Source organism: Salvelinus fontinalis, chromosome 42 (assembly GCF_029448725.1).
Source record: "Salvelinus fontinalis isolate EN_2023a chromosome 42, ASM2944872v1, whole genome shotgun sequence".
Classification (NCBI taxonomy): Eukaryota; Metazoa; Chordata; class Actinopteri; order Salmoniformes; family Salmonidae; genus Salvelinus; species Salvelinus fontinalis.
This window is the reverse complement of record NC_074706.1, coordinates 13,002,747-13,027,545: the sequence shown is the minus strand read 5'-3', so window position 1 is coordinate 13,027,545 and position 24,799 is coordinate 13,002,747. Positions and strand designations below refer to the sequence as shown.

General features: G+C 44.0%; 1 protein-coding gene across 1 annotated transcript in view; it reads right to left on the bottom strand.

Moving 5' to 3' along the window:
* Positions 1-24,799, bottom strand: part of LOC129841526 (transmembrane protein 131-like) — a 122,576-nt gene that overhangs the window by 12,931 nt on the left and 84,846 nt on the right. Inside the window, exons 12-28 of the mRNA XM_055909832.1 lie at positions 19,096-19,198; positions 18,711-18,855; positions 18,190-18,363; positions 15,838-15,907; positions 15,619-15,736; positions 15,323-15,392; positions 14,942-15,051; positions 14,476-14,545; positions 8,765-8,877; positions 8,145-8,287; positions 5,607-5,793; positions 4,947-5,132; positions 4,356-4,505; positions 3,427-4,042; positions 3,128-3,243; positions 2,486-2,658; positions 487-693 (exon numbers count right to left, since the gene is read on the bottom strand). Coding sequence (XP_055765807.1) covers positions 487-693; positions 2,486-2,658; positions 3,128-3,243; positions 3,427-4,042; positions 4,356-4,505; positions 4,947-5,132; positions 5,607-5,793; positions 8,145-8,287; positions 8,765-8,877; positions 14,476-14,545; positions 14,942-15,051; positions 15,323-15,392; positions 15,619-15,736; positions 15,838-15,907; positions 18,190-18,363; positions 18,711-18,855; positions 19,096-19,198 — 2,751 coding nt within the window. The remainder of the gene's footprint in view (positions 1-486; positions 694-2,485; positions 2,659-3,127; positions 3,244-3,426; positions 4,043-4,355; positions 4,506-4,946; positions 5,133-5,606; positions 5,794-8,144; positions 8,288-8,764; positions 8,878-14,475; positions 14,546-14,941; positions 15,052-15,322; positions 15,393-15,618; positions 15,737-15,837; positions 15,908-18,189; positions 18,364-18,710; positions 18,856-19,095; positions 19,199-24,799) is intronic.

Genomic DNA, 24,799 nt, shown 5'->3' with positions numbered 1-24,799 from the left:
TCCACAGAGATACGAGGTCATGTTCACTCCAATGCTTCCCACAGTTGGATGTCCTTTGGGTGATGGACCATTCTTGATGCACACACGTGAAAAACCCAGCAGCGTTGCAGTTCTTGACACAGAAAACTGGTGCGCTTGGCATCTACCACCATACCCCGTTCAAAGGCACTTCAATCTTTTGTCTTGCCTCTGAATGGCACACATACACACATAATCCATGTCTCAATTGTCCCAAGGCTTAAAAATCCATCTTTAACCTGTCTCCTCCCCTTCATCTACACTGATTGAAGTGGATTTAACAAGTGACATCAATAAGGGTTCATAGCTTTCACCTGGATTCACCTGGTCAGTCCATGTCATGGAAAGAGCATCATGTACTGTATACTCAGTGTATAGATAAAAGTGTGCTTGTGTGTGTGTGTGTTGTATATAGTGCAGTGTGTGTATGTGTGTGTGAGTGTGCATGCTGCAGTAGTGCGTTCATACTTTTCCTGGCTGAGGTAGTGCAGTGGTGTGTGCGGTGGTGCGAGGCGTCGGGGTCCTTGTCTCCCTCAACGCTGCTGGCAGAACTCCAGCTGTCCCAGCTGCCGTGGCTAGCCCGCACGCTGCCTGATGAGCTGCCCGAGTCTGAGCCCGATTCGCACGCCACGCGCCGCTCCACACACTTCCGCCGTGGCCGAACCAGACACACACCTAGAACAGGAGGGAGGGCGAGAGATGTTGAGGACTGTGTAAAGCCTGTGGCCGAGCAGTAACACTCCAGGCCAGTCAAGTATACCGCTCAATCCCTTCAATCCCCATGGCCAACCTTCCTAAGGTTCTCCCACTTGCATATCTTCCCTTCTGTTTCCAACTGTTTTAAATGAAGTGTAAAATGTAAAGAAAGACAGAGATGCTGAGGACTGTCCATTGTCCAATGTAAAATGTCAATCTACTAACTTTAACTCATTCACGCTCGTCTTTAGCCATCACATTTAATTGGGAATTCCCAATGTTTCTGATAATGTGGCAAAACTGGACATGTACTGTAGCATCTACCATGTCAATGTGTTGAAAAAGAAAAGGCACTTTGGCACCTTCTTGTGGTCAGTCAGGTGTAAATACACTTAGAGATGTCCATATTTTTTTTTATTTTTTTTTATTTTACCGTTATTTTACCAGGTAAGTTGACTGAGAACACGTTCTCATTTGCAGCAACGACCTGGGGAATAGTTACAGGGGAGAGGAGGGGGATGAATGAGCCAATTGTAAACTGGGGATTATTAGGTGACCGTGATGGTTGAGGGCCAGATTGGGAATTTAGCCAGGACACCGGGGTTAACACCCCTACTCTTACGATAAGTGCCATGGGATCTTTAATGACCTCAGAGAGTCAGGACACCCGTTTAACGTCCCATCCGAAAGACGGCACCCTACACAGAGCAGTGTCCCCAATCACTGCCCTGGGGCATTGGGATTTTTGTTTAGACCAGAGGAAAGAGTGCCTCCTACTGGCCCTCCAACACCACTTCCAGCAGCACCTGGTCTCCCATCCAGGGACTGACCAGGACCAACCCTGCTTAGCTTCAGAAGCAAGCCATATCATCACAGACACAGCAGAATGCTTTTAACAGGATGGTGGTTTAGGTGAGGGGTAGGGTTTAACTTTGGTCAAGTTAACCACAGACTGGCAGATATAGCCACACAGGTTATCAAGTGGTTGAGGGGTGCAGATGTCCCAGCTTTAGATAGATGTCCCAGCTTTTTGAGTGTATGTGTGTGTGTGTGTGTGTTTGTCAGGGTTTCCGTTATCCGGTAATAGCCTGCGCTTGGCCTATAAAATATGAAACCGCTCGCATGTGTGGTGACAGTTGCGTTATGGAACGAACGTTTGCACGTAGCCTATTGACTTGTGCGCATTGCTGCGCTTATAATGTGAAGAAATAATAGTTGATCAACATTTGAAGCTAAACGTTGTGAACTGTTGCGTCAGACTCATTGCTTTTTAACAGTTTTTTTTTTATGGAGCCTAGGCCTACTGGTTGTATGAATTTGGGATCCATCGTCTCACAACTGTCCTAGAGTATGTTTGGAATAGGCCATTTCTTTCTCGATAAGCTGACCAATAGAATAGGTCAACTTTTATACCATGGGGGATAGTAATTGACATAGGCTAGTGATTTTGCTGTTCGTTATTCTTCTTCTTGGCTGAGGAAAAGTACATGTGGACAGTTCTTCTAACATCTTCAAAGTGCACATCAGAATTCGGTATTCCGCACGTTGCATTCTCGACTTGCATGTTCTGTTAATATGAATTACCATAATCTAAAATGTGATTTCTGCCATTCTGAGAACCATGGGTGGACGCCCTAATCAGTTACGCACCCAATGCATATGAGTCCGGCAGATTTCTTAAATGTCCGGTCAATTAAAAGGTTGCCAGTCAAATTTCCGCCGCCACATTTTCCTAACGGAAACCCTGGTGTGTGCATGTATATGTACCCACCGTTTTGTTTGAGGGGGCTGCCAGGGTTGGGGCTGGGCTTTGGTGCGTCTGGTTTTCCTGTGGAGCAGCGGTTACGAGTGCGGGTTCCGTTCATATTCTGTTGTTGTTCTCCCGTTCTCCACTCCGGTTCCCTCTCCTGCACTGACATCACAACCACGCTGTGTTCAGGTAGCCTGTGGGAACAGCAAAGACCAATGTCCCTTTTCAATGTCTTTACATTTCCTGCAGCGATTCTACAATCAACAGGGTTACAAACCTTCAACACAGCTGAATGTTCTACTATAAACGCCTGCTGGGGGTAGCTAATTAACGTTTTTTCCTTAAATTTAAATCAATCCCAAATCGAAATAATCAAATTCACCATTTCCCTTTCTACCCAGTTAGAAAATATTAACGTCAAATGTTTTAATTTTTGGTCAATGAACAAAAGCCGCGGTGTGAATTAGGTGTATCACATCTGTGTGGGATGAATAGGTTCATCCCAAGTGTAGGGCAAGAAATTACTTATTGAAGATTGTCCTTTGAGTGCTGTCAATTTCATTCTCTATAGATTTTACAAATGGAATTCTGCACCAAATCAAGATTAATTTGTAAGTGAGCACGCTGTCTATCGCTGTCTATCGATTTGAAGATGCCAGGTACCCAGAAACCCCCTCTGTGTTCTTCTTGCGACTCTTTTTTGCCTTGTTGTTCCCGGCTGGGACACCAGCCTCCGTCTTCTCTGCCTTCTTCCTCTGGCTTTTACCATCTACTTTGGTCTGGAGGGAGAGAGAACGAGAGAAAGATTAACTTTACATTTCCACCCTGTACTGAAGTACTTAGATTGCACACAAAAAAATCTCTACAGAGCTGTAGGAGAAACCAGGCTACAAGCATCAATCAGAGCAAGCTATCAAATAAAGCCAAGTAATATCCAATTGATCACCCTGTGTATCTCTCACCTCCAGCTCAGAGTTGTCCCTTTTCTCTGTTGTGTCCCTCTTCTCTGCAAACTGCAAATGTGTACCGAGGTCGTACCCTTTCTCTGTCACGGGGCTGCACAGCAGGAGTCCAGGTCGGGGGCCCGGGCCCACAGTGACATTGTCGGGGAAGCCGGCCTGCGTTTCCACGGGAAACATAACCGCCGCCGGCCCCTTGCTGTCCTCCCCCTGGGCGGCGCTCTGTGGGGGAGCTTCCTTAAAGTGCTGTGTCGTTTTCTTAATGTCGATTTGACAGAGGAACGTGGGCTCGTTGTTGTTGCAGGCGTCCGTGCTCAGGTAAGGTTCCAGGGTTCCCAGGTCGGGCATTAGGTCTAGTTCCCGCTCTTCCTCGGTCGCCGTGGCGGCCGTCGCCGCTGTGGCGGAGGAGCTGGTTTTGTACTTGCCGTAGTAAACAGACACCTTGTGTTTCTTCTGTGGCTGGGAGGGGGTGGTGGAGGCACCCTTCTTGGAGGAGGAAGAAGAGAAGGGCTGTGGCCGGGGGGTGGCACCGTTGGACACCGCCGGGGAGCCACGCCCCTTTCCTTTGTCGGAGTTGTGGCAGGTGTCCACGTACGTCTTGCAGCTGCCCTTCATTTTACTGGACACGGACAACAACCAGTTAGAGATTGTGTATGTGTAAACCCATACCAGTGCATTATCACCAGCTAATCAAATGGGTGATAAGCTTCATTTAAAGAACAAAATTAGTTCAGGTTTATGTAGATAACATGCAGCTACTTTTACAAAAGGGTTGATGGAACACTTTTACTGGAGTGTCATATCAAGTACCACCAAAACATCTAACTTTAATAACGCTTTATATTGGTAATTAACCATGTAAAACTGTTGATTTTAGGTACACATATTTGATTGGAAACGGGTCTCTTGTAAAATATATTCCAGAGACTTACTTGACTCCGTTGGGGGTGATGTTGTTGACGGGGCCGTTGTCCCGGGACAGGGCAGAATTGTGGATGCTCCGGGTGGTGGGGCTGGAAAACTGAGTCAGGATGTACTGGGCCTGGTGGAAAGCCATCAGACAAACACCGGCCAGGGAGAAGCTGAGAGGAGAGAGAGAGGATACGACTGGTTATTCATTGGGGATACCAGTGCCAACAAATTGACAGAAAGAAGTAGACACTGGTAATCTGGTTGGGGAGTCAAAGTCCATTGTCTTTCAACCTGAAACCTGTTTTATGCAACAACAACAAAATCATGACGCTGTGTACGACATTGGCTTTTCTTCACCCAAAGTTGGCACTAAGTTGGTACTGGTCTATGCGTCTCGGGGTGGCACTTGTTAACTCGAAATGACACAACGACAAGGTTCCAGTTTAACAAAGTTTACTATACTATATGAACACACTACAAGGTAGCCATTCCACTCCAGGCTAGGTCCATCAACAACAAGACTCCCTGCGCAGGCGCACTCTTGACTGAGTGATAGCCCCGTAATAGCATAAATATAGGGATACTTAAAACATGAACTTAACAGCACTGACCAGGTGAAGATGAGGGTGACCACCCAGAATGTCTCCTCCCAGCTGGGGCCGGGCACCACTTGGGCACAGAGGGGCAGCATGTGGTGGGGCAGCGTCACGTTGAGGGTGAAGGGGAACAATGAGCCACGCGACGTCACCAGGGTCAGGTCCCGGATCACCCAGGACGACGTGAAGTCCGGAGTGAACCTGGAGGAGGGAGAGAGGGGGTGGAGAAAGAGAGGGTGGAGGAGAGAGAAGGAGAGAGGGAGAAGGTGGAGTAAGAGAAGGGGAGGAAGAAAGTGTAGTAAGAGAAGAGGAGGGAGAAGGTGGAGTAAGAGAAGGAGAGAAAGAGAGAGAGCGAGCGATGAAGGGGGAAAAGAAAGAGGGGGAAGTGGAGATAGAGAAAATAGAAGTTGAGACAGTGGGGGGAAAAGGAGAGAAGGAGATGAGAGGTCAATGAGCGATACAAATGTCCAAAAACAATTTCTTGATATGTCTCGTGTGATCAACTGAACAATACAAACGTCTTGATACAATGATACATCCATTTTTCTTTCATTACTTTATGTACCCTTCACTTGAAAGTAACCTGTACACTACTGCTGAGTTAATACAAAATATGTTCACATAAAAAAAAGGTTCAACAACAATCTGCATCCATTCTTCCGTCATTTGACTTACGCAATGGTGATCTCGGACGAGGAGTTGTGGTCCAGGCTGAATGACCTGCACTGCAGCACCTCGAAGCCGAAGCCCTGGCACTTGTAGCCGTTGATGTTCATGGACGTGACCGTAAGGGGCAGCTCCCCGGCGTTCTCCACCTTGAAGCTCTTCCGGATGGCAAACAGAGGCTTGTTGGTGCGCAGGCCTGGGAGGTAGATGGGAGGAAGCATTTTTTGTTTGATGCATGAAGAACTTAGGAAATAAATGAAAGTAGCCAGCCACACACTCTTCAGAACAGTAGAGCAAGACAAGGGCTGAGTCCCAAATGGCACCTTATTCCTTTTATAACGCACTACTTTTGACCAGGGTCCCTACTTTTGACCAAGTACGTCACTATAAAGGGAATAGGGTGACATTTGGTGTGCCACCAAGGATTAACTAGCCTAGGTAGGAGAACACACAGATAAGACACGGTTTATTGTCCGTTTAATTACAAGAAATCGGCAATGTGCCATTAAAAGGAGTTTATTACAGGATATGACAGGTTGTACAGCAGAACTACCACCACTAATAGTAAGACAATGATTAAGTAGCATAGTTTCAAATTCAAGGGCCTTATAATTGAGTTTGAATTCCAAACTTGATATCCTACCAATGAACCTGAAAGGTATTGCATTCAATTTTCCATTACATTTACATTTAAGTCATTTAGCAGACGCTCTTATCCAGAGCGACTTACAAATTGGTGCATTCACCTTATGATATCCAGTGGAACAACCACTTTACAATAGTGCATCTAACTCTTTTAAGGGGGGGGGGGGTTAGAAGGATTACTTTATCCTATCCTAGGTATTCCTTAAAGAGGTGGGGTTTCAGGTGTCTCCGGAAGGTGGTGATTGACTCCGCTGACCTGGCGTCGTGAGGGAGTTTGTTCCACCATTGGGGTGCCAGAGCAGCGAACAGTTTTGACTGGGCTGAGCGGGAACTGTACTTCCTCAGAGGTAGGGAGGCGAGCAGGCCAGAGGTGGATGAACGCAGTGCCCTTGTTTGGGTGTAGGGCCTGATCAGAGCCTGAAGGTACGGAGGTGCCGTTCCCCTCACAGCTCCGTAGGCAAGCACCATGGTCTTGTAGCGGATGCGAGCTTCAACTGGAAGCCAGTGGAGAGAGCGGAGGAGCGGGGTGACGTGAGAGAACTTGGGAAAGTTGAACACCAGACGGGCTGCGGCGTTCTGGATGAGTTGTAGGGGTTTAATGGCACAGGCAGGGAGCCCAGCCAACAGCGAGTTGCAGTAATCCAGACGGGAGATGACAAGTGCCTGGATTAGGACCTGCGCCGCTTCCTGCCTGTTCATTACTACGAAGCATGGTCATTTGCCTTGACTAATGAATTGTATTAGTAATGCATTGACATATTGATAAACATCTAATAAGATCTAGCTACATACAGTGCATACACTTAAGGGTGGGCGGTATACAGTGTTTTACGATATACCGGTATTCCACACCTAGGCCCTCTCCCTTTCCCTCATGGAGCGCATTTGTTGTTCCTCGACCACGAGACACTTGCGTTTAGTCTGCATGCAGCACAGCAACAGCGTTGACGACAACGATGCTGTTTTCACTTTGCTTCTTACTGTAAATCCACTAGCGTTCTACAATTACACTTAGTTTGTGTTTCTTACGTCTGCAAACAGCTAGTTTGTCTTTTCTTAGCAAATTGGGCCTAAATCTTGTTAGCCGCTAATGCTAATCGCTAGTTAGCTGGCTAGCATACCAACATACCAGTGATGGCGTTGATCTAAATCAGCATGTTATTTGTGCAACAGTCTCTTCTAAATCAAAGAGGAATACGCAAAGCATGAATATGTTAGATACATGAAGTAGCTAAGAGAAAACATTAACTGTAGCCAAAGATTATAGGGTCCCCTAGAAAACACTTATCAACACTTTGGTTCCTACCCTGTCACAATAACAACACTGTATTCAAAGTGCCCACTATTATATTCTAACTATAGAATTAGAATAATCATTAGTTCACTCAAGTGTTGTGCTCTAAAACACAAGTCAAATCACAATTGCAACATTTGGTTAAAAATAAGGCCTAGATTGTTTGTCCATATCGTGCAGCCCTATATGGCAGTGTGGAAATGATCTCAAATAAGTGCAGGAAACACAGAAATTTATGAAAGTGTTTGGTTGAATTGAAGAGTATAAAACAAATCATAATGGAGAAAGACCCATTGGAATCACTTAGAATGTTTGTGTTGCCAGCCTAGGGTCACATATTACTCATAAAGCAAATGTAGAACTTTTAGTATTCAAAAATATAAAATACCATCCTTTTTTTTTATACCGTGATATGATATTTTGTCCATATCGCCCAGCCCTACATATACTGCACTCAAATTAAATATAATCAAACCCTATCATTGATTTTTTTGTGGAGTAACACACTGATTGTTATGATTGCCACTAGGAGCACAAAATAGGTTTTATCTCAATGAGAGAAAGGTGGATAAATTACAAATATAAAATTAACCGAGTGGTTGGCTCACCGTCTCGGCATTCCATGAGGGTGGACTGAGGGACATTGAAGCGTAATGAGGCCCCGGGGCCCGGCAGCTTGCCCCCCAATCTCAACAGCTCCTTGGACCCATGGCCCCGCACCGTCACCATGTCAAACACTGTCAGGTTGTTCCTGAGACAGAGAAATGAAAAAAGAGAAAGAGAGTCAGACAGGCTCTAGACTCAGCTCCCCGACTTCCACTTCCTCACGCTCCAACAGCAGAGTGACAGAGAAGACTTGAAAAGAATGGCAACTCGAGACTAGACGGTCACCAATGCTGTGATTCACCAAAACTGACACACGGCACATGGCACCATACTCAAATCTGGCAACATTATTGACCAAAACAACCACAAACGTGGAAAAATATCACGTACAAATCTATGTTCGCATAGTACTGCAATAACTACTGTAATATCAGTGCTCATATCAAAATCGTGCATGCACGAAAGACTACAACTACTGGTACCAGTATGCAACAACTGGTGGGAATTATTCACCGTACTGTTTATGTGGCCATTTTGCCTTTGTATGTACATATGAAATATGAATATCAGAAGAATATTTCTAAACGTGTCATAATGTAGACAGGTGTCAATCATAGTGTACCTGAGGAGTAGGATGGTGGTGGTGGTGGGTTTGTGTTCGGAGGGGGTGAACACCACGGCCACCTCCCTGCTCTCCCACGGCTGGAGGAGGAGACGCAGGACTCCCTCACCCCCCTGTAGACAACACAGAGGGCGAGGGTTAGTGGAAATGGTTCATATATCACTGCATAGCATACTTTATATAGCAAATATTATTCAACTGCGGTCTCCTGGACAGCTGAAACACTTCTGGGTTTGTCTGTATCAGGCATTTCAAGAGTGCTGATCTAGGATCAGGTCTTGCCTGTCCATAAAACCTTATTAATTTTGATCTAAAAGGCCTGAGACGCTTGATACATACGGCCCCTGGCTTTCATTCTCTACTAATCATGAACCGATTCAGACCTGGGACACCAGGTGAGAGGCCAATGATTAAAGACTGCATTGGTTTCCCATAACTAGAGCAGTGTTTCTCAATCCATTCCTGGGGGGGGGGAGGGACCCCCAGGAGGATCACATATTTATGCTAGCCCAGGACTAACCTGGATTCCCTAGGAGTGGATTAAAAAAATCTGAGCTGGAGTGTCAAAAGAAAGGAATTACTTAAACACATTTATCAAAATGCAATAAGGACCAAAGAATAATGCAATAAAAAGACAGCGAATGTCCGCTCAATGTTTGCTGCAAGGCTTTTGACTTAGCTAGCGATCCACCATAGGTCAATGAAATACCACACTTGGGAGGAGCAAACATGTCCTGTCATTTCATTGTAATCCAATGCTATGGGGTGAAGTTTCCCCTAGGTACAAATCTAGGATCAGCTTCCCCTCCATCAATCCTAACCTTAACCATTAATGGAGGAAATGCGAAACTGACCCAAGATCAGCATCTAGGGGCAACATCACCCTACAGGAGGGCTTGAAATTGCCAGGGACCTCACGATACGATATTATCGGGATACACAATACTGTACAGTGCATTTGGAAAGAATTCAGACCCCTTCCCCTTTTCCACATTTTGTTACGTCACAGCCGTATTCTAAAATTGATCAAATTATTTTTCTCATCAAACTACACACAATAACCCATAATGACAAAGCAAAAACAGGTTTTTAGAACATTTTTCAAATATGTTTTATTTTTACATAAGTTTCCATTGATCATCCCTTGAGATGTTTCTACAACTTGATTGGAGTCCACCTGTGGTAAATTCAATTGATTGGACATGATTTGGAAAGGCACACACCTGTCTATATAAGGTCCCACAGTTGACAGTGCATGTCAGAGCAAAAACCAAGCAATGAGGTTGAAGGAATTGTCCGTAGAGCTCCAAGACAGGATTGTGTTGAGGCACAGATCTGGGGAAGGGTACCAAAAATGATACAGCATTGAAGGTGGCCTCCATCACTCTTAAATGGAAGTATGGAACCACCAAGATCCTTCCTAGAGCTGTCCGCCCGGCCAAACTGAGCAATCGGGGGAGAAGGGCCCGATGGTCACTCTGAAAGAGCTCCAGAGTTCCTCCAGTCTGGAGTAGGCTACAGTACCAAGAGCAAAATAATCCTAATATTTCCACACCCTAATTGTAGTCTAACCAATACCCAAACGGAGATTCAGTGGAAAACAAAATCTCATTGATGTATCAAGACCAGTCCCCATGTTGTTTCATAGCAGTGCGAAACGGTGCTGAAATAGTTGACTACACGCGAGTAGGCTATTGCTTCAAATCCTATTGCTTCTATCTTCAATATGCTTTAAATGCCACAAATAATTGAACACACACAATTCTTAAAACTCTGAGAAGGGTAATAGGAGGTGATCTGCATATTTCCTGGTTAAATAAAGGTAAAAAAAATCTAAATAATTAAATGCACAGTCTTAATGCTATATTCCACGTGTTACTGTGTGTGTTTCGAATCTCTCTCTCTCATACACACACGCTGTCTTGACCTCTGAATGCTCAACTATGAAAAGACAACTGGCATTTACCCCTAAGGTGCTGACCGGTTGCACCCAGAGGCCCTGGTGCACAACTGAGCAAGAGGACAAGTACATAATAGTGTCTAGTTTGAAAAACAGACGCCTCACAAGTCCTCAACTGACAGCTTCATTAAATAGTAAGAGTGAAGAGGCGACTCCGGGATGCTGGCCTTCTAGGCAGATTCCCTCTGTCCAGTTTTGCCCATCTTAATCTTTTATTCTATTGGCCAGTCTGAGATACGGCTTTTTCTTTGCAACTCTGCCGAGAAGGCCAGCATTCCGGAGTCGCCTCTTCACTGTTGACGTTGAGACTGGTGTTTTGCGGGTACTATTTAATGAAGCTGCCAGTTGAGGACTGGCAGCCAGTTGCGGACTGTACGGGAGTTGCAGCGATGAGATAAGACTGTAACTACCAATTGGATACCACGAAATTGGGGAGAAAAAGTTTTTTTTAATTTTAATTTTTTAAATAAATAAATAAATAAAATAAATTTACAACTTAAGAAAAAAAATATTTACACCTAGCCAAGCTATCCTTTTGTAAAGGTTGAAGTGTCTATTGTCCTGCTAATAGCACCACGACCAGGATCTCTATTAATTTAAGTGAGCAGATTAGGGCTTTCAGGAGGAACGGAAAATTGCGTGTCAATTCATAAACCATGTGCCATGGAATGGTACATCGAAAATCTCTTCCCAACTATTTAGCTGATATTTATTCCCATAGTAATTCGTTATGGATCCATAACGAAATAAAAATACTCTTTCAAAATGCAATGTTTATCATTATTTTATTAACGAAAGCATAAAGATGTTGATGAAGAAATACTGTACAGGATAGGCTTTATCAGACATTTTGCGGTTGCATGAGGTCCCCCACACGCATTTTAAACATTGGGATAATAAAGCATATTGAAGATAGAAGCCGCCATGATATCTTCAGAATACCATGGAATATAATTGAACATTTTCATTTCTCTTAGAATAAAAACCTTAGTGTAACAACAGTTTTAGTAAGTAATATGCTACAGTCCAGTTACAGCTTCTTCTGACCAAATAGAACCCAAAAAATATGTGTATTTTTTCGGGTGTGTGTGCAAGACAGAGGAATTGCAATTCTTACACTCTTATTCTAAATTCATTCACCTTCTTCATCCTCATCATTCAGTTCATTGAAATTGCATTTTGAAGTCGTACACAATTATCAGTGTCTATTTGGTTTACATCACCCATTCATTCAGGTAGAGACACATTAGGCCTTGGGACCCAAAAGCATAATCAGTGTTCTACCCCCCCCCCCCCCCCCCCCCCCCAGCAGTGGTCTGGAGCTCTTTATTCTAAGAGAAATTAAAATGTTCAATTATATTCCATGATATTCTTAAGATATATGTGATGATTGAATATAAGCAGCAAGCGATGTCTGCTAAATAATCAAGTTGATGGCGCAGTCATATAGCCTCGGCACCTACATAAAGCTGAGTGACTCCCTCATTCATGGCTTTGGATCAAAATAAATAAGTACCAACATTTTTTCTGATAGTCTTTAATAAAGAAATGTTTTGACTGTCAGCCTCATGACCTCAAACAAAGTTAGAGCACTGACTATGCTTTTGGGTCCCAAGGCGCACCATTTTGTTTCTCTCCGTCACCCATACGCAATTTAAACATTTGGATAATAAAGCATTTATTATTATTAACCCTGCATTATAATTATATAAAAGTCTTAATTATATAACAGACCATATTTGCCCTAACAAAAAATGACATGAAAAGCGTACATTTGTAAATCCCAAACTCTAAAAGTAATTGGAAAGGCAGACACAAATGATTTGTGACATTGTGGTTACAATAGACTATGTAAACAAGATGCTGTGTTTTTATTCATTAATAGTGTGTCTCAGAAGTTTCTGTCCATGACTGATGCAACCCGAAAAAGCATTAAAGACAGAGTACTTGAGGTCACAAGAAAGTCTGGACATGGCCTGCTCTCCCTTATGTAAGGAATTAGGCACTTTCCCATGTTTACTTGTCAGACTGCACAGTAGACTAATAAACATATGCATTTTTTATCGAATTCAATAACATATATCTACCACGGTGTGTTTTTGGTTGATGGCCAATATTAAATACAGTCAAATGCATTTGTGAATTCAATCACTTTATTGTTAAATTATTTAAGGCTCCTTTCTCTTCTTCTCTGTGCTGGAGTTCTTTTAAGAATAAAGTCGGCTAATGAAGGCAAACAATTGTTGCTTACTGAAACACCCAAAGTCATCCAATTGTTACAACAGGATTTGAAGCAATAGCCTACCCGCGTGTGGTCAACTATTTCAGCACCGTTTCGCTCTGCTCTGAGACAAGCAAGACTACTTAATAAGCATTTAAAAAATCGAATTCAATAATATATTTGTACCACTGTAGATGTTGCGGTCAGTCAGAGTTGAGTCCTATTGTAAAGTTTAGCCTAAAGGCCAAAATGGTCAAACTTGCAATGTATTCGATGCTTAAGTACTCTAAAACCAGATTTGCCCCAACCAAAAAATGCATAAACCCCTACAAATATATTCATTTATTATTAACCCTGCATTATAATTGTATAAAAGCCCCTTAGATATTAATTTAGAATCCTCTAAATTTAATTTGATCTACTACTGTAATTTATTGACCTGTATTGATCTGCCAGTATTTTCCTTTAGAGATTCCGGTAAACTCTTTGATGTTTCCTTTTATGTGTCCAACCAATTATTATTGGATTATTCACCATGGCAACCAGCTAAATGTATTTCTTAGTTAGGTTGGCTTGTTTGCAGAATTCACAGCCTGCTACGCTTGTGAAAAACAAAATGCCTCCAGCTGTCCATCCCTACTGGAAATAATATAAACAGTGGTTATAGAGGGTGCAACCGGTCAGCACCTTAGGAGTAGATGTCAGTTGGCTTTTCATAGCCGAGTATTCAGAGGTCAAGACAGCAAGTGCGTGTGAGAGAGAGCGAGAGGATCGAAACACACAGACAGTAACGCGTGTTAATTATTTCCGAGAGTCGATTTGTTATCTAACGATTAGTTTAATAGCCCGGCTACTGTAGGTGTGAAAACCCCCCCAACTTAAGTACTATAAAGTTTTACACAGTATCTGTTCATCAACATCTTTATGCTTTCGTTAATAAAATAACAATAAAGAAGACTTTCAAAATGCAGATGTTTATTTCAACTACTGTACAGTACATCTCAGCTACATTTTAGTTGCACTTCCCCCCCAGCTCCACAACCACGGGTAAAACCACGTTGTACAGCGCCATATTTTCCTAACGGAAACCCTGAGGGTTTCATTTTCTTGAAATAGAAACACCATAATATTAATCAAATTAATTAAGCTAAGTTTCTTCAAATCAATCCAATATACTTTGTTCTTACAAAAAAAAGGTTCTCTAGTACAGCCCATATCAAAAACTGTCAAACGCTTCTCAAAGATGCCCCCTGATGGTCAAACTAGCACTAACTAGCATTAATGGCAATAACGTGCCATAGAATTCTGCAGCAGCCAGCAAGGTGTGCTGCAGTATGATGCAACTTTTAAAGGAAGAACCATAGTACCTAGCAATTTATATATAAAATCAGCAAAAATAATATTGCTATACTCTACTGTATGGACTCCCATTCCTACCCTACACCTAATACATTACAGCAGCCCTAGTTCCATAGTCAGACAGTGGAACAGACAACAAACTACATTTCCCAGAATACACAACATCCTTACCTTGTGCTCTGCAGGCAGCAGAGTGAACTCCTTAGTGCTGATATTGACAGAGAGGGGGCTGATGTTGAACCTGGAGAAACAGGGGAGAGTAAGTGGCCAAACAGTGAGACGCCTCATCAATAACACCTACAAGGGACGCTCAGAGCTAACTGGTACGAAACTGCAATGTTAAAGGGGCAGTTCTGTCTAAAATCAACTAACGTTTGCGTGAACTGTCCCTTTAAGGAGTGGGAAACTAATGCGAAGGAATTTGTTACAATAGTCTGAAGTGACTTTCCATTCCTTTCATCTGCACGGATCTCAAAACATAGGATGGGTGAAAGTAATATGGTCCAGTTGTTTCACTTCAGTGCAGATGAATGAAAGGAGACAAGGACAGGAAGCCACTATAAACTATTGAAACGCACCCAAGGGAGTGCATCTTCTGTGCAACTAATGGTGAGGGAAGGTGTTCTTGGGTTCGTACCATTTGGTGAGGAGGTCAAGGGCTTCCAGGGGGGCCGGGTACAGGGAGAGGGCTCTGATCTCCACACAGACCACAGAGGAGGAGGGGTTTTTCAGAGTCAGCAGCTTAACCTGGGGGAAAAGTTCAAAGTTCAAAAGATGTATTGTACATTGACATTTGGTTTCCATGGCTCACAGCTGACACATAACATAACAAGACATTGCATTACACAAACAGCGTAATGGAAAAGCATACTAATGTTAAAAGTGCAGATTGTAGAGTAAATTTTTTAAATTTTATTACAAATATCAGAAATACTCAAACTGCTGCAGGTGAAATGGTGACTTTATGTACCACAGAGCTATTCAACTATTAGTGTGTGATAAAAACATGTTTTGTTACCTTGCTTTCATTGACAGGGACAGCACCAAAGTCTAGAGGGGACGAGGTCTCCGCTGGTAGTCTGGGCCACCTTCAGCAAACAGAAGAAAATAGGACCTGTAAGTGTATTGTGTGTGTGTGTGTGGCCCAACGTCATTATAAGTGATACGTGTTATAGTGTCTAGATAATGTATAAGTGACTGAGTGAAGTGAAAAGTGGTGTGTGTGTGTGGCCCACCCGCCCTCATACGTGTGTGTATGTGTAGGAGTGACTAGACATAGAGTAAAGGAGTGAAGTGAACAATCGTGTGTCTCACCTGCAGGGCAGCTGGTCTTTGCGGATTTGCCAGCGAGCGCAGAGCTCCGAGGCCAGTCTGCTGTCCAGCATCCAGGAGGAGGAGTCTGGGAGGAGAGAGCGCTGCCACTGGACACGACCTGGAAGCACCCATACAACACAACCCGCACACATATCAGTCAAACACAGCAGAGACCAATGACTCATGCATGCACGCCACAAGCGAGTGCACACGTCTCACCTGATTCTGACAGTCTGAGAGGACATGGTCGGCCACACTCCCCATCCGCTTCAAACACAACATCACCCTGCTGGAGAGGGAACACACAAACACACACCCAGTTATTTTTGGCTGGACGAATGCCATATCAATATTATTCCGTTTGACTGTCAGCTTGAAAAGAGAGATTCCCTCTACAGAGTGGAGTGGATGTGCAGGAAGAGTATACTAATGAAAGTGAATGGAAGGGAAGAGTGTATATCTATGTATCTCGATAGATACATAAAGACAGATAGATAAAGACACACACACACACTGTATTCGGAAAGTATTCAGACCGCTTGACTTCTTCCACATTTTGTTACGATACAATCTTATTCTTAAATTGATTAAATCATTTTTTCCCCCTCAAACTACACATAATACTGAATAATAAAGCAAAAACAGGTTTTTAGACATTTTTGCAAACGTATAATTGTTTTAAAAATGAAATATCACATTTACATAAGTATTCAGACCCTTTACTCAGTACTTTGTTGAAGCACCTTAGGCAGCGATTACAGCCTTGAATCTTCTTGGGTATGACGCTACAAGCTTGGTCACACCTGAATTTGGGGAGTTACTCCCATTCTTCTCTGCAGATCCTCTAAAGCTCTGTCCGGTTGGATGGGAAGCGTCCCTGCACAGCTATTTTCAGGTCAAAGATGTTCGATCGGGTTCAAGACCGGGCTCTGGCTGGGCCACTCAAGGACATTCAGAGACTTGTCCCGAAGATTATCCTGCGTCGTCTCGGCTGTGTGCTTAGGGTCGTTGTCCTGTTGGAAGGTGAACCTGTTGGAAGGTTTTCATCAAGGAACTCTGTACTTTGTTCCGTTCATCTTCCCCTCGATCCTGACTAGTCTCTCCCAGTCCCTGTCGCTGAAAAACATACCCACAGCATGATGCTGCCACCACCATGCTTCACCGTGGTCCCGTGTGGCTCAGTTGGTAGAGCATGGCGCTTGCAACGCCAGGGTTGTGGGTTCATTCCCCACGGGGGGACCAGGATGAATATGTATGAACTTTCCAATTTGTAAGTCGCTCTGGATAAGAGCGTCAGCTAAATGACTTAAATGTAAATGTAAATGGTGCCAGGTTTCCTCCAGACGTGACGCTTGGCATTCAGGCCAAAGAGTTCAATCTTGGTTTCATCAGACCAGAGAATCTTGATTCTCATGGTCTGAGAATCATTTAGGTGTCTTTTTGCAAACTCCAAGCGGAGTGGCTTCAATCTGGCCACTCTGCCATAAAGGCCTGATTGGTAGAGTACTGCAGAGATGGTTGTCCTTCTGGAAGATTCTCCCATCTTCAGAGGAACTGGAGCTCTGTCAGAGTGACTATCGGGTTCTTGGTCACCTCCCTGACCAAGGCCCTTCGCCCCCGATTGCTCAGTTTGGCCGGGCGGCCAGCTCTAGGAAGAGTCTTGTTGGTTCCAAACTTCTTCAATTTAAGAATGATGGAGGCCACTGTGTTCTTGGGGACTTTTTGGTACCCTTCCCCAGATATGTGTCTCGACACAATCCTGTCTCGGAGCTCTACAGAAAATTCCTTCGACCCCATGGCTAGGTTTTTGCTTTGACATGCACTTTCAACTGTGGGACCTTATATAGACAAGTGTGTGCCTATCCAAATCATGTCCAATGAATTTAATTTACCACAGGTGGACTCCAATCAAGTTGTAGAAACATCTACATTTTTGAATAAGGCTGTAATTTAACAACATTTGGAAAAAGTGAAGAGGTCTGAATACTTTCCGAATGCACTGTATACACATATATATACACACACACTGTACTGTAGTATATCAGAACAAAGGTGTGAGTGAGCAGATGTTAAACATTAGTATATAGATCAGAACAATGTACAGTAATAATGTAAAGTGTGGTCATTCGGGACTGTAGTAGTATGCAATAGACAGTTGTCTATGGCAGTGATTCTCAGTCCGGGGCCTGTATCCACAAGGCATCTCAGAGTATGAGTGCTGATCTAGGATCTGTCCATATAATCTTGTTCATTATGACCCAAAAGGCAAAACTGATCCTAGATCCTAATCTTTGTGGACACAGGCCCTGATCCTGGAGTCCCAAAGTGGTGCACATCTTCGTTTTTGGCCTAGCACTACCCACCTGATTACACGAATGAACTCATCATCAATCCTTTGATTAATGGAATCAGGCATATAGTGCTAGGGCAAAAACGTTCACTCCTTTCTTAAGAAATGCTGGTCTATCGAGAGTATGGAGGAGTGTGTATGCACAGTCATTTGGAGTATTACCTTGGCCAGGGTGGAGTGTACATTATGTGTATGCAAACTGGCGTCATTGGTAGTATTACCTTGGCCAGGGTGGAGTGAAAGTGGAGGGGTAGTTTCAGGGTCAGACACAAATCAGTGGTCAGGGAGAGGGTGGAGAGTAGGTTTAGGGGCAGGCTCCTGTTGAGGAGCTGCAGGGAGAGGAGCCGCCAGCAGCCACCCTGGGGCACTGACACCGCCCCGCTGAAGTTGACCACCTTGACGCACGGGGGACAGACGGTCAGCACGGACATACCGATATTAGGACATTCAACTGTAACTACGCAGATCTCATTCTCTCATATTTTAACTAGAGACTGATTTCAACCTGAGAAACCAGGCCTGTGAAATGTTGAGAGGCTGAGTTGTGTGCCTGTACCAATCTGTATTAAAAAAAAACAAAGGCAACTTCTTTTGCACATAGCTTTCGGGCTGAACTTCTATTGAGTTGACCTTCTGGTCGACTTCATAGAAATCTCAACGGAATTCATGGAACCACATTTGTATGATATAGCTATCTTCTGAGATGCTCAGCGCAGCTACAAAAAAATACCACCCCCCCTACCTTGAGTAAGCCCTGGGACTCCGGGGAGAGGATGGCATCCTGGACGGTGAGGGGGAAGTGGAGGGTGTTGGTCAGCCACAGGTCCACGTGGTCTGCCCCTTTCTGCCTCTGTCTCACCTGGAAGAGACTAGACAGCTCCAACCCCCTAGCGAGGGGAGGGACAACCATTGACATGTGGTCTATAGGAGTGAGAGGCACTCTGTCTCTTAAATTGTGTTGATAACATAACACACATTCACTACATTTTCTAGTGATTTTTTGTTATCTGGATTTGATACTTTGTAAATACAAACTGAAAACAGAACATACAAGTTGTCTAACACACCTTGAGGGCAGAAAATACAATTGAAAGCTCCATTTGAGCAGAGTATCTGTATGGTCTTACCTGTGTGTGCTGTGGAAGCCAGGGAAAGTGTTCACTGTGTGATTCCCCAGGACCTGTAGGCTAATATGACTGGAGCATCTTCTACCCTGACCTGGCAGAGACCCTGCTGAACACAGTCATAACATTGGATTTTAAAGTAGGAGGTTCCTCTCAGTAGATAGCAGTTACGTTCCAGCTAATACAGGACAGTTGTATTTTTCATAGTGATAGCAGCTAAATACATATCTAGAGTGGCATAAATATATAATGTGCCTTCAGAAAGTATTCATACCTCTTGACTTACTACATATTGTGTTACAGCCAAAATGTATTAAATATATGTTTTTGTTTATAGAGATCTTTGCAAATGTATTGAAAATGAAATACAGAAATCTCTTTTACATAAGTATTCACACCCATGAGTCAATACTTCGTATACGCACCGTTGGCGGCAATTAAAATGTAAAATGGAGAAGAAGGCTGACATTCTACGTGTTCCCAACCGATTGTGTTTTTGTTCGTTTATTTGCGTTGTTTGTAACTTATTTTTTACTTATTTTGTACACAATGTTGCCGCTACCGTCTTTTATGACCGAAAATAACTTCTGGACATTAGGACTGAGATTACTCACCACCAGAATCCTTTTTTCCCCTTTAACGAGTCTGACGAGCCCGACGCAAATTATATACTGCTTTCTCGGGAACAGGCCCAGATCGCCGTGATTTGCGTGAAGAGGAGGCAGAGAAAAAGGGCCAGAGGGCAGGCAGCCTTCTGAGAATTTGTAGGCGATTGAATAAACCCTCACTTCCTTCCATTCTGCTAGCAAACGTGCAATCTTTGGAGAATAAAATCGATGACCTACGCAGAAGATTAAACTACCAACAGGACATTCAAAACTTATGCTTCACGGAGTCGTGGCTGAACGACAACACTATCAACATACTGGTTATACGCTGTACCGGCAGGATAGAACAGCAGCATCTGTTAAGACAAGGGGTGGTGGACTGTGTATTTTTGTAAATAACAGCTGGTGCACGATATCTAAGGAAGTCTCGAGCTATTGTTCAGTAGAGTATCTCATGATAAGCTGTAGACCCCACTATCTACCTAGAGAGTTTTCATCTGTATTTTTTGTAGCTGATTATATACCACCACAGACTGAGGCTGGCACTAAGACAGCATTGAAGGAGCTGTATTCCACCATAAGCAAACAAGAAAACGCTCACCCAGAGGTAGCGCTCTTAGTAGCCGGGAACTTTAACGCAGGGAAACTTAGATCCATTTGACCAAATTTCTATCAGCTTGTTAAATGTGCAACCAGAGGGAAAAATACTCTGGAGCACCTTTACTCCACACACAGAGACGCGTACAAAGCTTTCCCTCGCACTCCATTTAGCAAACCTGACAATAATAATATCCTCCTGATTCCTGCTTACAAGCAAAAATTTAAGCAGGAAGCACCAGTGACAAGATCAATTAAAAAGTGGTCAGATGAAGCAGATGCTAAGCTACAGGACTGTTTTGCTAGCACAGACTGGAACATGTTCTGGGATTCTTCTGATGGCATTGAGGAGTACACCACATCAGTCATTGGCTTCATCAATAAGTGCATCGATGACGTCGTCCCCACAGTGACTGTACGTACATACCCCAACCAGAAGCCATGGATTACAGGCAACATCCGCACTGAGCTAAAGACTAGAGCTTGCGCTTTCAAGGAGCAGGATTCTAACCCCGCTATGCCCTCTGACGAACCATCATTCAGGCAAAGCTTCAATACAGGACCAAGATCAGCTGCACCATCGATAGCATCCTGACTGGTTGCATCACTGCCTGGTATGGCAAGTGCCCTGCCATCCAGGACCTTTATACCAGGCGGTGTCAGAGGAAGGCCCTAGAAATTGTCAAAGACTCCAGCCACCCTAGTCATAGACTGTTCTCTCTGCTACCGCACAGCAAGCGGTACCGGAGCACCAAGTCTAGGTCCAAGAGGCTTCTTAACAGCTTCTACCTCCAAGCTATAAGACTCCTGAACACCTAATCAAATGGCTACCCAGACTATTTGCACCCCCCCCCCCCCCTTTACACCTCTGCTACTCTCTGTTGTTATCATCTATGCATAGTTACTTTAATAACTCTACCTACATGTACATATTACCTCAACTAACCGGTGCCCCCGCACATTGACGACTCTGTACCGGTACCTCCTTGTATATAGTCTTGCTATTGTTATTTTACTGCTGCTCTTCAATTACTTGTTACATTTATTTCTTATTCTTATCGATATTTTTTTAAACTGCATTGTAGGTTAAGGGCTCGTAAGAAAGCATTTCACCGTAAGGTCTACACCTGTTGTATTCGGCGCATGTGAATAATACAATTCTATTTGATTACAGCTTTGAGTCGTCTTGGGTATGTCTGTATCAGCTTTACATATCTGGATTCTGGGATTTTCTCCCATTCTTCCTTGCAGATTTTTTGAAGATGGGGAATGGAGGTGAACAGCAATCTTCAAGTCTTTCCCCAGATTTTCAATGTGATTCAAATCTGGGCTTTGGCTGTGTCACTGAAGGACTTTCACATTCTTGTTCTGAAGCCATTCCAGCGTTGCTTTAGCTGTATGCTTGGGGTCATTGTCCTGTTGGAACGTAAATCTTCGCCCCAGTCCAAGGTCATTTGCACTCTGAAGCAGGTTCTCATTCAGGATTTGCCTGTATTTGGCTCCATTCATTGTCCCCTCTATCCTTATCAGTCTCCCATTCCCTGCCGCTGAAAAGCATCCCCTTAGCATGATGCTGCTACCACCATGATTCACGGACGGGATGGTGAGACGAGTGATGAGCTGTGCCTGGTTTTCTCCAGACGTAGCGCTTTGCACCCAGGCCAAACAGCTCCCTTTTTGTCATTAGGCGTATATATCTGGAGAAGGACAGAAAATAATTTCTAGAGTGTGGTCTCCATCATTGGGAAACTGAAAAAATATGGAACTACCCAGACTCTGCCTACAGCTGGCCGTGTGAGCAACCGGGCAAGAAAGTCCTTGGTGACCAAGAACCCGAATGAACTACAGAGTTCCTTGGCTGAGATGGGAGAATATGCCAGAAGGTCTTTACAGCACTTCACTAATCTAGGCTTTCTGGAAGAGTGGCCAGACGGAAGCCACTCCTGAGAAAACGGCACATGACAGCATGCCTCGAGTTTGCAAAAAGTCACGTGAAATACTGAAAAGAAGGCAAAAGATTCTGTGGTCTGATGACAATTCTCTCGGAGATCTACGATCTTGGACTTCATTGTATAGTTTCTGCTCTGGCATGCACTGTCAACTAGGCTTGGGTGATATCCAGATTGTCATACCAACCTTGTGCCATGCCTGGATATTCAGTAATACCGGCACTGAACACAAGGGTGCTATTTGTAAACCCAAAGGTTAGCAATGCTAACAAGTACATGTAAAATCCCATAGAGAATGCTAACTAAATGCTAATGAGTGCATAGCGAACATTTTATATACGATATCTAGCTGGCAAACATTTAGTTGCGAATTCCAAACTGTAACTAGATGACCTGGCGCGTGCTGCACAACTGTGAGTGACTCACAAGGCACCGGTCTCTCGTCATTGTGTGCTTGTAAACAAACACCACGTGACTGAGGACTACCGGAAAGCTTCATAATAAAAGATTATGTGACAGGTGAAATGGAAAATGCGATCTAACATATTGCACAAGTTGACTGCAGGTATTTACATAAAAAGAAGCTACAAATATGCAAATGAATAAAAAAACTTGAAAGAACTAGTTAACGGTATTGAAAAACCATCCTGTGGCCATTTCCAAATACCCAGCTATATGGTATACAAGGCTACTGTCAACTGTGCGATCTATTATAGACAGGTGTGTTTCTTTCTAAATCATTTCCAAACAATTGAATTGGCCACAGGTGGACTCCAATCATGTTGTAGTGACATCTCAAGGATGATAAAATGAAATTGGATGCACCTGAGCTCAATTTGGAGTGCCAAATCAAATCAAATCAAATCAAATTTTATTAGTCACATACACATGGTTAGCAGATGTTAATGCGAGTGTAGCGAAATGCTTGTGCTTCTAGTTCCGACAATGCAGTAATAACCAACAAGTAATCTAACCTACAATTCCACAACTACTACCTTATACACACACAAGTGTAAAGGGATAAAGAATATGTACATAAAGATATATGAATGAGTGGTGGTACAGAACGGCATAGGCAAGATGCAGTAGATGGTATAGAGTACGGTATATACATATGAGATGAGTACTGTAGGGTATGTAAACATAAAGTGGCATAGTTTAAAGTGGCTAGTGGTACATGTATTACATAAAGATGGCAAGATGCAGTAGATGATATAGAGTACAGTATATACATATGAGATGGGTAATGTAGGGTATGTAAACATTATATTAAGTGGCATTGTTTAAAGTGGCTAGTGGTACATTTTTACATAATTTCCATCAATTCCCATTTTTAAAGTGGCTGGAGTTGAGTCAGTATGTTGGCAGCGGCCGCTAAATGTTAGTGGTGGCTGTTTAACAGTCTGATGGCCTTGAGATAGAAGCTGTTTTTCAGTCTCTCGGTCCCTGCTTTGATGCACCTGTACTGACCTCGCCTTCTGGATGATAGCGGGGTGAACAGGCAGTGGCTTGGGTGGTTGTTGTCCTTGATGATCTTTATGGCCTTCCTGTGACATCGGGTGGTGTAGGTGTCCTGGAGGGCAGGTAGTTTGCCCCCGGTGATGCGTTCTGCAGACCTCACTACCCTCTGGAGAGCCTTACGGTTGTGGGCGGAGCAGTTGCCGTACCAGGCGGTGATACAGCCCGACAGGATGCTCTCGATTGTGCATCTGTAGAAGTTTGTGAGTGCTTTTGGTGACAAGCCGAATTTCTTCAGCCTCCTGAGGTTGAAGAGGCGCTGCTGCGCCTTCTTCACGACGCTGTCTGTGTGGGTGGACCAATTCAGTTTGTCCGTGATGTGTACACCGAGGAACTTAAAACTTTCCACCTTCTCCACTACTGACCCGTCGATGTGGATAGGGGGGTGCTCCCTCTGCTGTTTCCTGAAGTCCACAATCATCTCCTTTGTTTTGTTGACGTTGAGTGTGAGGTTATTTTCCTGACACCACACTCCGAGGGCCCTCACCTCCTCCCTGTAGGCCGTCTCGTCGTTGTTGGTAATCAAGCCTACCACTGTAGTGTCATCCGCAAACTTGATGATTGAGTTGGAGGCGTGCATGGCCACGCAGTCGTGGGTGAACAGGGAGTACAGGAGAGGGCTCAGAACGCACCCTTGTGGGGCCCCAGTGTTGAGGATCAGCGGGGTGGAGATGTTGTTACCTACCCTCACCACCTGGGGGCGGCCCGTCAGGAAGTCCAGGACCCAGTTGCACAGGGCGGGGTCGAGACCCAGGGTCTCGAGCTTGATGACGAGTTTGGAGGGTACTATGGTGTTAAATGCTGAGCTGTAATCGATGAACAGCATTCTCACATGGGTATTCCTCTTGTCCAGATGGGTTAGGGCAGTGTGCAGTGTGGTTGCGATTGCGTCGTCTGTGGACCTATTGGGTCGGTAAGCAAATTGGAGTGGGTCTAGGGTGTCCGGTAGGGTGGAGGTGATATGGTCCTTGACTAGTCTCTCAAAGCACTTCATGATGACGGAAGTGAGTGCTACGGGGCGGTAGTCGTTTAGCT